Source organism: Mauremys reevesii, linkage group 3, assembly GCF_016161935.1.
Source record: "Mauremys reevesii isolate NIE-2019 linkage group 3, ASM1616193v1, whole genome shotgun sequence".
Lineage (NCBI taxonomy): Eukaryota > Metazoa > Chordata > Testudines > Geoemydidae > Mauremys > Mauremys reevesii.
In genome coordinates, this window is record NC_052625.1 from 26,399,273 (window position 1) to 26,414,175 (window position 14,903).

The 14,903-nt window shown below is 40.4% G+C and overlaps 1 protein-coding gene across 16 annotated transcripts in view; it reads left to right on the forward strand.

The window, feature by feature from the left end:
• CCDC88A (coiled-coil domain containing 88A) overlaps positions 1 to 14,903 on the forward strand; it is a 374,196-nt gene that overhangs the window by 259,880 nt on the left and 99,413 nt on the right. For all 16 annotated transcript variants that reach the window (XM_039529475.1, XM_039529472.1, XM_039529474.1 and 13 more), the window contains 3 exons: positions 3,460 to 3,644; positions 12,405 to 12,542; positions 13,189 to 14,259. In XM_039529475.1, the coding sequence (XP_039385409.1) occupies positions 3,460 to 3,644; positions 12,405 to 12,542; positions 13,189 to 14,259 (1,394 nt within the window). The remainder of the gene's footprint in view (positions 1 to 3,459; positions 3,645 to 12,404; positions 12,543 to 13,188; positions 14,260 to 14,903) is intronic.

Sequence of the window (14,903 nt, forward strand, 5' to 3'; positions counted from 1 at the left end):
CTGGAGGGAGAGGTAAATATGCTGGAGGGTAGGGATAAGGGTCAGAGTGACCTAGACAAATTGGAGGATTGGGCCAAAAGAAATCTGATGAGGTGCTACAAGGACAAGTGCAGAGTCCTGCTCTTAGGATGGAAGAATCCCATGCACTGCTACAGGCTGGGGACCGACTGGCTAAGCAACAGTTCTGCAGAAAAGGACCTGGGGATTACAGTAGACGAGAAGCAGGATATGAGTCAACAGTGTGCCCTTGTTGCCAAGAAGGTTAACAGCATATTGGGCTGCATTAGTAGAAGCATTGCCAGCAGATCGAGGGAAATGATTATTCCCCTCGTTGGCACTGGTGAGGCCACATGAAGTATTGCGTCCAATTTTGGGCCCCTCCACTACAGAAAGGATGTGGACAAATTGGAGAGAGACCAGCGAAGGGCAATGAAAATGATTAGGGGGCTGGGGCACATGACTTACGAGGAGAGGCTGAGGGAACTGGGCTTATTTAGTCTGCAAAAAAGATAAGTTACGGGGGATTTGATAGCAGCCTTCAACTACCTGAGGGGGGTTCCAAAGAGGATGGAGCTTAGCTGTTCTCAGTAGTGGCAGATGACAGAACAAGGGGAAATGGTCTCATGTTGCAGTGGGGGAGGTCTAGGTTGGATATTAGGAAACACTTTCACTGGGAGGGTGGTGAAGCACTGGAATGGGTTACCTAGGGAGGTGGTGGAATCTCCATCCTTTAGAGGTTTTTAAGGCCTGGCTTGACAAAGCCCTAGCTGGTATGTTTTAGTTGGTGTTGGTCCTGCTTTGAGCAGGGGGTTGGACTAGATGAACTCCTGAAGTCTCTTCCAACCCTAATCTTCTGTGATTCTATATCTTCCTCCCGGTGTTCTGTCCAAAGCCTCACATGACCAATGAGGAGAGCTTGCTGCACACTCTATATGTCAGGCGCACCCTGGCATTCTACCTGGAGCGCACCAAGCCCTTCCGCATATCGACCAAGATCTTTATTGGGATAGCTGACAGGATGAAGGGCCTTCTCGTGTCCTCAGAGGATTTCAAATTGGATCGCAAGCAGCATCCATACTTGTTATGAGTTGGCGCAGGCTGTGGCTCCATCAATAGTGAAGGCTCAGTCGACTAGACTCATTCATCTTTGGCTGCCTTACTGGTGCACGTCCCTATCCAGGACATCTGCAGGGCTGCGACATAGTCTTCGGTACACATGTTCACAGCGCATTATGCCAACACCCAGCAAGCCAGATATGACACTGGATTTGGCAGAGCTGTGTTGCAGTCAACATGTCCATGAACTCCTACTCGCCTCCGATGGTACTGCTTGGGAGTCTCCTACAATGGAATGGACATGAGAAAGCACTCGAAGAAGAAAAGTTGGTTACCTTTCGTAGCTATTGTTCTTCGAGATATGTTGCTCATGTCCATTCCAGGACCCACTCTCCTTCCCCTATGTTGGAGTTCCAGCAAGAAGGAACTGAAGGAGGGGGGAGCCAGCAGTGCCCATTATGCTGGTGCATACGCACGGCATTCTAGAGGGCACCAGAGTTGGTCCCCTATGGCTACCACTGAGGGAAAAACTTCCACAATCGGTGCATGTGGCAAGCACACACATCTACAATGGAATGGACATGAGCAACACATCTCAAAGAACAACACTTACGAAAGGTAACCATCTTTTATTCTTATAGTCCCAGCACTGGTTTGGCACGTTATTGAACCTGTAGTGACCCCGATGCCGCTCCCTCCTCTCTCATACCTGATCTCGCAAAATCATCGCTGATTCTCCACCAAAACCTCAAGGCCCTCCACCTGACTACGTGGAAGCTCCATGGTTAAATGCTGGCCTGTTCGGAGCAAGTCCACCAGGTATTGCTATGTAGTAGGAAATGATCTACTAGAGCGATTTACCTTGCCAAGTAGAAGCGTTTCTCCATGTAGCCTCTCACCCAGTAGGTCACCTCTCCAGTCTGTGCTGGAGTATCTGCTTCATCTGAAACAGGAGGGCCTAGATATTTCGTTGTTTAAGGTACGCCTAGTGGCCATTTCCACCTTCCATCCTTTGGTGGATGGTAGGTCATTTTTTTCTGACTAAATGTCCATTCACTTCCTCAAGGGCTTAGAGGGACTATACCCTCGGATTCGTGAATCCATTCCACAATGGGACCTAAACCTGGTTCTGTCAAGACTCACAGGCCCTCCCTTTGAGCCACTGGCATCGTGCCCCTTGTTGTACCTCTTCTGGAAGGTTGCCTTCCTGGTAGCAATTACCTTGGCCAGGAGGGTGTCAGAGATCAGGGTCCGTACCTCAGAACCCCCTCATACAGTGTTATTTAAGGACAAGGTACAACTTCACCCCCACTCTGCATTTCTCTCAAAGGTGGTTTCGCAGTTTCATAGCCTGATTACTATTTTCTTGCAAGTATTCTTCCCCAAATTGCTCATAAATAGAGAGGAGCAGCATTTCCACATGCCAGATGTTAGGTGGGCCCTGGTTTTCTATATAGAAAGGACCAAACCGTTCTGCAAGTCTATGCAACTCTTTGTGGCAGTAGCAGACAGGATGAAAAACCTGCCAATTTTGGTCCAAAGAATTTCATATTGGATCACTTCCGGCATTTGCACATTCTGTGAGCAGGCGGGTGCCCCGCCTCCTGCCCTCTTGATCACCCACTCAACAAGAGCTCAAGTTTCCTCAGCAGCGTTTCTGGCCCAGGTCCCAATCTAGGATATTTGTAGAGCAGTGACTTGTTCGTGGGTGCATACTTTTTCATACCACTACACCGTCACCCAGAAGGCTAGAGATGATGTCAGGTTTGATAGAGCAGTGTTGTAATGTAATGTCTATGAACTCCGAGCCCATTTCCTAAGGTACCGCTTGGGTGTCACCTAACATGGAATGGACATGAGTAGACACTCAAAGAAAAAACGGTTACTAATGTTTCTGTAACTGTTGTTCTTTGCGATGTGTTGTTCATGTTCATTCCACAACTCACCCTTCTGCCCCTTGGTCAGAGTTAAGCCAGCAAGAAAGAACTGAGAGGGTGCAGAGCTGGCCGGGGTCCTTATACCGACACATGAGCACGTGGCATCAGGGGGGCACTAGATCCAGCCTGACAGATACCACTGAGAGAAAAATCTTCAGCAACTGTGCATGTGGCACATGCACACCTAAAGTGGAATGGACATGAGGAACACATCTTGAAAATAACAGTTACAGAGAGGTTAGTAATCTTTTTTTTTTTTTTTTTTTTTAGTCCTCCTTCATCCACAATTTCATAGTTGTTCTTAGGTGGGAGAGAGAGGTGTGTGAGTGGCCCCAACAAACAATGCTCTCTAAAAGATTTTGGAGGATCATGGTGCAAGGCCTTTTTATCCCACAAGTCTGAAAATGCACAGACTCACCTTCTTCAGTTAATGATAAGTAACCTCTGTTTCTTTTAAATCTTACAGTGCCACGAAAGTCACTTGGCCATGAAGTGAATGAATTGACATCAAGTAGATTGCTGAAGCTGGAAATGGAAAACCAAAGTTTGCTGAAGATGGTGGAAGAGCTACAAAATGTAGTGGGTTCTGTAGAAGGCAGTAATTCAAAGATTCTGAAAATGGAAAAAGAAAACCAAAGACTTAGCAAAAAGGTAGCCATCAATATGTGCATGTATAATATGATCAAATATAAAAAGTGTGGTATGTCGGGTTTTATCAGTATGAGCTTGGGATGGATGCATTACTCACATGTGCTAAAGTGTTTTGTGTGTGTGTGTGTGAGAGAGAGAGAGATTAGTCTTTTCATAATTAAGACAAAAGCAGGCTTTCCATTCTGAATCTGATTTTGCCCACTCTGCTACAATCTCTCTCTCTCAAAAAAGTTGTTTATATTTAAGATTTTGCATCTGTGGTCTTTAGCCAAAGTGGAATTTTGATGAGACTGTTGCAGTGAATCTGACAAGTGTGGAACTTAAAATAGATGTTACAATAATTTTCAAAAAGTTAATGACATATCTTTGTCACATTATATTTTAAGAATAGATTGACCTAGAAACCTGTTTGACTTAAGAGCCCTTGATGTGATCTAGTGCATAGAACTAATTTAGAGAGAACTGGGTGGTTTAGTTTTGGACTTGTTCACTAGTGACTAACTGAAGTCTGGAATAACCATCATGGCTGTTTCTGCACAGCTCAGGAACTGTAAAAGTTTCAGCCAGCTCTATTTTCAGCATCAGTACAAACATTTTTGCTGAATAATGGTTGAACTAAGTGTGGACTGTGTTGAACTAGGTCAGGGGTAGGCAACCTATGGCACGCGTACCAAAGGCGGCACGTGAGCTGATTTTCAGTGGCACCCCGTAGTGGGGTGGTTACCCGCTCCTGCCTTGAAAGGCTTAAAACAGCCCAGGGAGAGGGCTGTGGCTGAGAGAGAAAACCATAGGCTGATTGGGGAAACAGCTGCAGCTGGGCCATGCCCCAATCAGACCGCAGCTGGCCCTATGAAGGGGCTGCTAGGCTGAAGCTTAGGCAGTCTCTCTCTAGCTGTAGAGGGTGACAGTCCTGGCTGCAGGGAACTGAGCAGAGTACCTGAGTGGAGCAGGGAAAGGCAGAGGAGCTGGGGAGGCTCCAGCCTGGAGAGCCCCAGGTTGCAGCCTAGCAGAAGGCCAATGGGTACTGGGGGTTGCAGGAGGCAGCCCTAGGTAGGCAAATGCAGCAGGTCCAAACCCAAACTTGCCGGTGATGAGTAGGCTGATACTGCAGTCTGACCCAGGGCATGGGGGCTAGACAATGACTGGCAGTAGCCTTATACTGAGGCAAGGTGGGGATAGTGGGCGGGGGCTCCCCGGGGAAGGGAGACCCTGAGACAAAGGGGTTACTGCCAAGGGGCAGCACAGATAATGGGGCAGTGGGTCTGGGAGGGACACAGGGGCCAAGTGGCAGGGGACATTGGCCTGCAGAGGGTGCTCCAGAGGCTGGACGAGCTAATTCCCAGAGACAACCAGCAGGAGGCGCCGCAGGGCTGAGTCACTGCACCTTTACACACCCACACTGCCCTGGTCCTGGCCACCGGTCCAGGGGGCTCTTCATTTTAATTTAATTTAATTTTAAATGAAGCTCCTTAAACGTTTTAAAAAACATATTTACTTTACATACAATAATAGTTCAGTTATATATTATAGACTTCTAGAAAGAGACCTTCTAAAAATGTTAAAATGTATTACTGGCACGTGAAACCTTAAATTAGAGTGAATAATGAAGACTCGGCACACCACTTCTGAAAAGTTGCCGACCTCTGAGCTAGGTGGTTGAACTGTGTAAGTATGTTTGTGTAGGGGAGCAAGGGGCAACATTAAGGTTATTCATAATACTTTAACTAGGAATTTCTATACTTCACAACATTGGATTTGTTGAAGGTTATTTTGTTTTATATTTAACCTTGACCTAGAATTTCTTGGATTTCTGATGTCTGTGTTTGTAAAACTGTTTTTTTCTTTGTTGTACTGTTAATTTTTCAACATTAACTTCAATTTCCAGTCTTAGAAAAGATACATAAAACACAGCATATCTCCTGATACTTAGAGATGTTAAGATATTTATCCTGAAGAACTTAACAATAAATATGAAACAATATAAAGAATCTAGTTTTAAAAAGCTCCCAGTTTCATAGATACTGAAGAAGTCACCAAATATATTCTTAAACTGAATTTTGTTGAGCATCTCACTTTTCTCCCCTCTTGCTGGAAGAACAGAACAGCTGGTGTTAGAGCACCAACTACCAGGAAGTATGGAGACAAAGCATAAATGAAAGTGCAAGTGCCTGACTCAAAAGACTTAATAGACTGAGTCCACCCCAAACCCTTCAGGCTTTTTCTGTGCCTCTTTCCTGGAAGCATGGAGTGTAGCTCTTGACTAGGGCTGCCAACTGATAAAAAAACAAAAATCATGGTTAAAAAAATTAATCGTGATTAATCACACTGTTAAACAATAATAGAATACCATTTATTTAAATATTTTTGGATGTTTTCCACATTTTCAGATAGATTGATTTCAATTTCAACACAGAATTCAAAGTACACAGTGTTCACTTTATATTTTTTATTATAAATATTTGCACTGTAAAAATAAAAGAAATAGTATTTTTCAATTAACTTAATACAAATACTGGAGTACAATCTCTTTATCATGAAAGTTGAACTTACAAATGTAGAATTATGCACAAAAAATACTTGCATTCAAAAATAAAACAATGTCAAACTTTAGACCCTACAAGTCCACTCAGTCCTACTTCTTGTTCAGCCAATCGCTCAAATAAACCAGTTTGTTTACATGTACAGGAGATAATGCTGCCAAGTTCTTGTGTACAATGTCACCTGAAAGTGAGAACAGGCGTTCACATGGCACTGTTGTAGCCAGTGTTGCAAGATATTTACATGCTAGATGCACTAAAGATTCATATGTCCCTTCATGCTTTGATCACCATTCCAGAGGACATGCGTCCATGCTGATGGGTTCTACTTGATAACAATCCAAAGCAGTGCAGACCGACCCATGTTCATTTTCATCATCTAAGTCAGATGCCTCCAGCAGAAAGTTGATTTTCTTTTTTTGGTGGTTCAGGTTCTGTAGTTTTCGCATCGGAGTGTTGCTCTTTTAAGACTTCTGAAAGCATGCTCCACCCCTCGTCCCTCTCATATTTTGGAAGGCACTTCACATTCTTAAACCTTGGGTCGAGTGCTGTGGCTATTTTTAGAAATCTCACATTCTTTGCATTTTGTCAAATATGCAGTGAAAGTGTTCTTAAAACAAACATGCTGGGTCATCATCCGAGACTGCTGTAACATGAAATATATGACAGAATGTGGGTAAAACAGAGCAGGAGACATACAATTCTCCCTCAAGGAATTCAGTTACAAGTTTAATTAACACACTCTTTTAATAATGAACATCATCAGCATGGAAGCATGTCCCCTGGAATGGTGGCTGAAGCATGAAGGGGCATACAAATGTTTAGCATATCTGGCACATAAATACCTTGCAATGCCAGCTACAAAAGTGCCATGCAAATGGCTTTTCAGGTGACTTTGTAAATAAGAAACAGGCAGCATTATCTTCCATAAATGTAAACAAACTTGTTTGTCTTAGCGATTGGCTGAACAAGAAGTAGGACTGAGTGGACTTGTAGGCTCTAAAGATTTACATTGTTTTGTTTTTAATGCAATTATTTTTTGTTCATAATTCTACATTTGTAAGTTCAACTTTCATGATAAAGAGATTGTACTCCAGTATTAAACTTAAACCTCCCCTTCCCTGTGGACCCTGTACAAGTTCTTCAGGCTCCAGGTCCTAAGAGGGATAATGGCTCTACAAGTTCAGATTCCTTTTACTCTCTTCTCCCATTGGCTGGTTTCTCTGAACAGTGTCTGTCTGGTGCACCTATGGTGGTTCCCTCCCCCCACTTCTGTCTCTTGCATCTGCTTTTTAGCCTTTATAGCCTGCTCCTTCACAGGATGCTCTTGCAGCTTCCTTCATTCCTTCCTTGCTTTAAACAGTAAGTAATTTGGGAGTTTGAGACTTGGGACTCTCCTTTTTAATTCCTTCACACCCAGGTAGCTGGGGAGTGGGCTTTTCAAACTCTCCCCTTCCCTCACTCTTCATTTACCATCAATTGCTCTTCCTTCCAGCATCCTGTTGAAGTTGGTTGCATTCTCTCTGCAGCCATTGGAAAGTGTTCATATGCGATCTCAAAACACTACAGCAGGCTCAAATTACTGCATTCTGGGGCACTGTGAAGTCCTCCTGTACTTTGTGATGGTCATTGCCATCTCTGGTCTGGTCCATCAGTCCAACTCATTCAGTTTCTCAACTAGTAAAAGAAAATAGTACATAGTGTCTTTTTATATATACGTATATATTATATATATATATATATATATTTCCTTGTTACATATTTATGAACCTTTCTTCAATCAGCATTGAGTACATTTAGCATTTGTCTTAGGTAACGTACAATATGTATGTCCAAGCTACAATTTACACATTTGCTGTTTGTTATTCTGTTTCTGTCTCACCCTGCTTCTGGGTTTTTCCAGTAGAGGGGGTTTCTTATCATTGCAAGTTTGTGTATGTTTTACCTAACATCTTCTAGCACAACATATTACTTTTGTCCTGTCAGCAATAGCATTATTTTAAGCAAATCTCTACAAGTGGAGAAAAACTGGCAAAACCACACTTATGCCAGCATAAGTGTTATCTCATCTAAACTCATTCATTACCCATAACTGTAAATTATTATTGTACAACTAACAAGGATCTTAATCTTACCATTTAGCAGTTCCTCATGTTTATGTTTCATTATCGTAATCCACTATGTTGTGTATATTATTCTACCCCTTAAATCTATTGGGGTTTAAAAAGTGCCAAAACCTCAAAATGTCAGTATTTTCTTTATCTTCTTTAAACATGGGTTTTCAAAGGGCTTTCACTTGAAGTCCAACATTGTTTGCGAATCATTACCAAAAAAATAAAAATAAAAAGATTTGTAATAATTTCCCCTGTGTTGCATTTTGAGGTATACCTCTATTTTAGGGCCTTTTAATCACTGTTCCCCAACAAACTTCTCTTATGATGTTCTAAGGTACCCACCACCCAAGCCTCAGAACAGAAAATTATCAGATTGGAATTTTGAACAGATTGAATAGAATATTGGGTATCAGTGAGAAAGTTATCTGGATGCCAGAGACAGTTGAAATAATTTTCGCAGTTGAGACTTGAGTAAGTTTGGGGAATTTGCCTTTCCAGATTTTTCCCCTGTAGCAGATTTTCAAGAGATTTACCTTTTCAATTTGCAACACTTCTGCAACTAAACTAGTACTTGTTTATCTCATTACTTGTTACAAAAATTGTGGTCAGATGTAATCTTTAAATGACAAGATCTCATAGAGACTTGCTCTCATCAATAATACATTCACAGAATCATAGAATATTAGCGTTGGAAGAGACCTCAGGAGCTCATCTAGTCCAAGCCCCTGCTCAAAGCAGGACCAACACCAACTAAATCATCCCAGCCAGGGCTTTGTCAAACTGAGATTTAAAAACCTCTAAGAATGGAGATTCCACCACCTCCATTCCAGTGCTTCACCACCCTCCTAGTGAAATAGTGTTTCCTAATAGCCAACCTATACCGCCGCCACTGCAGCTTGAAACCACTAGTCTTTGTTCTGTCATCTACTACCACTGAGAACAGTCTAGATCCATCCTCTTTGGAACCCCCTTTCAGGTAATTGAAAGCACCTATCAGATCCCCCTCACTCTTCTCTTCTGCAGACTAAATAAGCCCAATTCCCTCAGCCTTTCCTCAAAAGTCATGTGCTACAACCCCCTAATCATTTTCATTGCCCTCCGATAGACTCTCTCCAATTTGTTCACATCCCTTCTATAGTGCGGGGACCAAAACTGGACGCAGTACTCCAGATGTGGCCTCACCAGTACGAAATAGAGGGGAATAATCACTTCCCTCAATCTGCTGGCAGTGCTCCTACTAATACAGCCATTGGCCTTCTTGGCAATAAGGGCACACTGCTGACTCATATCCAGCTTCTTGTCCATTGTAATCCCCAGGTCCTTTTCTGCAGAACTGCTGCTTAGCCAGTCCGTCCCCAGCCTGTAGCAGTGCATGGGATTCTTCCTTCTTAAGTGCAGGACTCTGCACTTGTCCTTGTAGAACCTCATCAGATTTCTTTTGGCCCAATCCTCCAATTTGTCTAGGTCACTCTGAACCTTATCCCTACCCTCCAGCATATCTACCTCTCCCCCCAACTTAGTGTCATCTGTGAACTTGCTGATGGTGAAATTCATCCCATCATCCAGATAATTAATAGATGTTGAACAAAACTGGCTCCAGGTTCGAACCGTGGGGCACTTCACTTGATACCAGCTGCCAACTTCTTGATACTGGCAGCCTGCAGAGGGCACTCTGGGCTGTAAGAGCTAATTCCCGAGACGACAGGCAGGAGGTACTGTGCCGGTGAGTCGTCACCCCGTGACACTCCCCTATTCTCTCTCCTCATTGGGCTGGTGACATCCAACCTTCAAATGAAGTTTTAAGATTCATCTTTACCTCACTTAACCTATGGACTCTGACCACAAATCCCATAGTATTCTTGGGCTAAGAGAGGTCTTTACTTCTGCTCTTCCTAGAGGGAAGACAGCATGTGCAGTAGCTGAGAGGGATGAGGTGTGGAACATGCTTTCAGAAGTCTTAAAACACTCCAATATGGAAACTACAGAATCCGAAACATCAAAAAAGAAAATCAACCTTCTGCTGGTGGCATCTGACTTAGATGATGAAAATGAACATGCACTGACTGGTCTGCATTGTTTTGGATCACTATTGGGCAGAACCTGTCATCAGCATGGACGCATGTCCTCTAGAATGGTGGTCAAAGCATGAAGGGACATATGAATCTTTAGCGCATCTGGCATGTAAATATCTTGCAACACTGGCTATAACAATGCCATGTGAACGCCTGTTCTCACTTTCAGGTGACGTAAATAAAAAGTGGGTAGCATGAACTCTGCAAATGTAAACAATTTTTTTTGTCTTACCGACTGCCTGAACAAGAAGTAGGACTGAGTGGACTTGTAGGCTCTAAAGTTTTACATTGTTTTGTTTTTGAGTGCTGTTTTTTTTTGTACATAATTCTACATTTGTAAATTCAACTTTCATATAAAGAGATTGCACTACAGTACTTGTATTAGGTGAACTGAAATACTATTTCTTTTATCATTTTTACAGTGCATATATTTGTAATAAAAAATAAATATAAAGTGAGCACTGTACACTTAGTATTCTGTGTTGTAATTGAAATCAATATATTTGAAAATGTAGAAAAATCCATAAATGGCGTTCTATTATTGTTTAACAGCGCGATTAATCATGATGAATTTTTTTAATCGCTTGACGGCCCTAGCTAGTAACATAATTTTATATGGCAATATAAAAGCTTAACTCTATTTTGACATTTGTTGTCTGGTAATGTGGATTCACCCAGGGCAAGTCATGCCTGACCAATCTGATTGCCTTCTATGATGAGATAACTGGCTCTGTGGATATCCGGAAAGCAGTGGATGTGATATATCTTGATTTTAGCAAAGTTTTAGATATGGTCTCCCACAGTATTCTTGCCAGCAAGTTAAAGAAGTATGGATTAGATGAATGGATTATAAGGTGGATAGAAAGCTGGCTAGATTGTCAGGCTCAATGGGTAGTGATCAATGGCTCAATGTCCATAAAGCTGAAGAAAGCAACTTGTAGCAGCAGGCCACCTCAGTACAGCTTTAGGGACTTCATTAAGCCAATTTATAATTGTTTATTTTGTGTATACTGAGTTTATCTCTATTTAAGTTGTAAAACAAGTTTTGTAAGATTTCATAGACTCATAGCACTATACGGATGGAAGGGACTTTGAGAAGTCATCTAGTCCAGACTTCTGTGCTGAGGCAGAATAAAGTATAATTATATTAGGGGAGGGATAGCTCAGTGATTTGAGCATTGGCCTGCTAAACCCAGGGTTGTAAATTCAATCCTTGAGGGGGAAGCATATTCTAGAGCTTAACTATCTTATAATTAGAAAGTTTTTCCTAATAACTAACCTGAATCTCCCTTACTGCAGATTAAGCCCATTACTTCTTGTCCTACCTCCAGTGGACATAGAGAACATTTGATCACAGTCCTCTTTAGCCATAAATATCAGGTCCCCCTTCAGTCTTCTTTTCTCAAGACTAAACATGTCTACTTTTCTTAACCTTTCCTCATAAGTCAGGTTTTCTAAACCTTTTATCATTTTGTTGTTCTCCTCTTGACTGTCTCCAATTTGTCCAATTTCTGTTATAAAAGAATAGATCTGTTAATAAATAAAATAATTGCAAAATAGGGTAAAGAAACTCTCTGTGCTTCAGATGAACTAGTGTTGTGAAGATTCCAAATGCCTGGAATAATCATGGAAGGTAGGACCTTGGTCATGTAGCAATTGAAAACACAGGTCAAGTGTGCAGTGATTGTGATGTTTCAAAAAATCATCATGAATAATGCATGATTTTCCATATTGAAGGCTATCTTTACAACAAAGGGGGCTAGATTTTTTTATTTTTAGATTAAAGCTTATTTTAGGTGGGATAAAGTTTGTAATATTTGCCAAATCTTAAATACAAATGTATGGACTTGATCCAGCTCCATTGAAGTCAATGATAATCTTTCCATTGACTTTAACGGGTGTTAGATCAGGGCATATATAACATATGGAAAACAAAAATAATAATATTTTCACTTCACCTCAGTAGGAATAGTCATTTATGTTCATAGTCATCTCTGGATGAATTTTAAATATGTTTCCCCCCCCCCCCCCCCCCAGTTGGAAGGACTTGAGAATGAAATTAAGCAAGAGAAACAAAGTCTTCAGAATAGTCAAAATCTGAGCAAAGATCTGATGAAAGAAAAAGCACAACTTGAAAAGACCATTGAGACACTTCGAGAAAACTCAGAGAGACAGGCAAGTAACATAATCTTTGCAAGAAAAGGGACTAGTCCCTTTTTTAATGAAAGGTTAAAATATCCTTGGCATAAACCATCACAAAAATCAGTGGAGCTGCAATAATGGACTCTGCACATCTCAAAGATGAACTTTCTATATTTTCAAATAAAATGATGAGGTTTTTTTTTCTTAAACTGCGTTTAGAATCTTTCAAAAAGCCTTTTGCCATAGTTTGACTGGATGTTTGGATTTTTGCTGATATGCCTATTTCTAATATATTATATCTCTCAAGATGTTGTTTTGGGAAAATAATCCATTCTTGGGTTAAATGGCAACCAGAAAGAGAGTGAAGTTAGTAATGTATGTTGGTTTTGACTGTTTGTATAATCTTAAAATAGACTAATGTACTTGCAAAATTATCTGTATTTACAGTTTATTGCATAACCATCACCTCTACACACACAATGTGTGTTATGTTACATGGTATATAATATAGTAGAATAAACCACAACAGAACTTTAATTTTACCTTATATTAACGAGGAAGTGATGTATAATGTAATCCATCTCCATCTGTTCTACCTCAGTAGGCTGCTGTTTATATATAGAAATAAATTATTTTTGGCATGGTACTGACCTAAATTTATTTTTTTTCAAATAATTAGATTAAAATATTGGAACAGGAGAATGAGCATTTGAATCAAACAGTAGGTGCTCTAAGGCAACGGTCTCAAATCAGTGCTGAAGCAAGAGTGAAAGACATTGAAAAAGAAAATAAAATCCTCCATGAATCTATCAAAGAGGCCAGCAGTAAGCTAAATAAGATTGAATTTGAGAAAAAGCAAGTGAGGAAAGAACTGGAACATTATAAAGAGAAAGGAGAAAGAGCAGAAGAGCTTGAGAATGAGTTGCATCATCTTGAAAAGGAGAATGAGTTATTACAGAAAAAGATTACCAATCTAAAAATTACTTGTGAGAAGATAGAAGCCTTAGAGCAAGAAAACTCAGACCTGGAAGTGGAAAACAGAAAGTTGAAAAAAACTTTAGATAGCTTTAAAAACCTTACTTTTCAGTTAGAATCATTGGAGAAAGAGAATTCACAACTTGATGAAGAAAATTTAGAACTAAGAAGAACAGTTGAATCTTTGAAGTGTACAAGCATCAAGATGGCCCAATTACAGTTAGAAAATAAGGAATTGGAAAGTGAAAAGGAGCAACTTAAAAAAGGGTTGGAGCTTATGAAAGCTTCATGTAAGAAAACAGAACGTTTAGAAGTCAGCTACCAAGGTTTAGATACAGAAAACCAAAGGCTACAGAAAGCATTAGAAAATAGTACCAAAAAGATTCAACAATTGGAAAGTGAACTACAAGATTTAGAGTCTGAAAACCAAACTCTGCAAAAGAATCTGGAAGAATTAAAAATCTCTAGTAAACGCCTAGAGCAATTAGAGAAGGAGAATAAGCTGTTGGAACAAGAGACTTCTCAGCTGGAAAAGGATAAGAAACAACTAGAAAAAGAGAATAAGAGACTCCGACAACAAGCAGAAATTAAAGACAGTACTTTAGAAGAGAACAATATAAAAATTAGTAATCTGGAAAAGGAAAACAAATCTCTATGTAAAGAAATAGGTATATTTAAAGAATCTTGTGTACGTCTAAAAGAGCTAGAAAAAGAAAATAAAGAACTTGTGAAAAGAGCTACCATTGATAAGAAAACACTTGTCACATTACGAGAGGTAATTTGAAACTAATTTCCGTTCTTCTATTATCTGTTGGACATAAATCTAATACAGCTAAGTGCTGTGTGTCTATAATATCATAATAGCTTTTTTAACAGTTGTAACGTACAGAAAATGTCTACTAGTAATTTCTGAAAAAATCATGTTCCTATCTTGTTTGTGTGCTTCAATTAATAGTATTTATATATTAAATATTGTAGTTTTAAACTTTAATAATTATCATGCATATGTTTCACTCTGATACTGCTAAACTAGTTTGGTATTTTTTTATCCTCATGTTCAAATCAAGTTTAGAAGGGAAGTCATGCAAAAAAAAAAAATCTAAGATGAAATCAGACTTGTATTTAGGATATAAATACTGATTTAACCAGATGTTAATACACCTCTACCTCAATATAACGTGACCCGATACACCACGAATTCAGATATAACGCGGTAAAGCAGTGCTCTGGGTGGGGGAGGGCTGCGCACTCCAGTGTATCAAAGCAAGTTCGATATAACATGGTTTCACCTATAATGCGGTAAGATTTTTTGGCTCCCGAGGACAGCGTTATATCGAGGTAGAGGTATTTTTGGGAGGAAGGAAGAAGTTATTTTAACAGGTTGTACAAGCTACATGTAATCATAGAAATTTAGTGCAT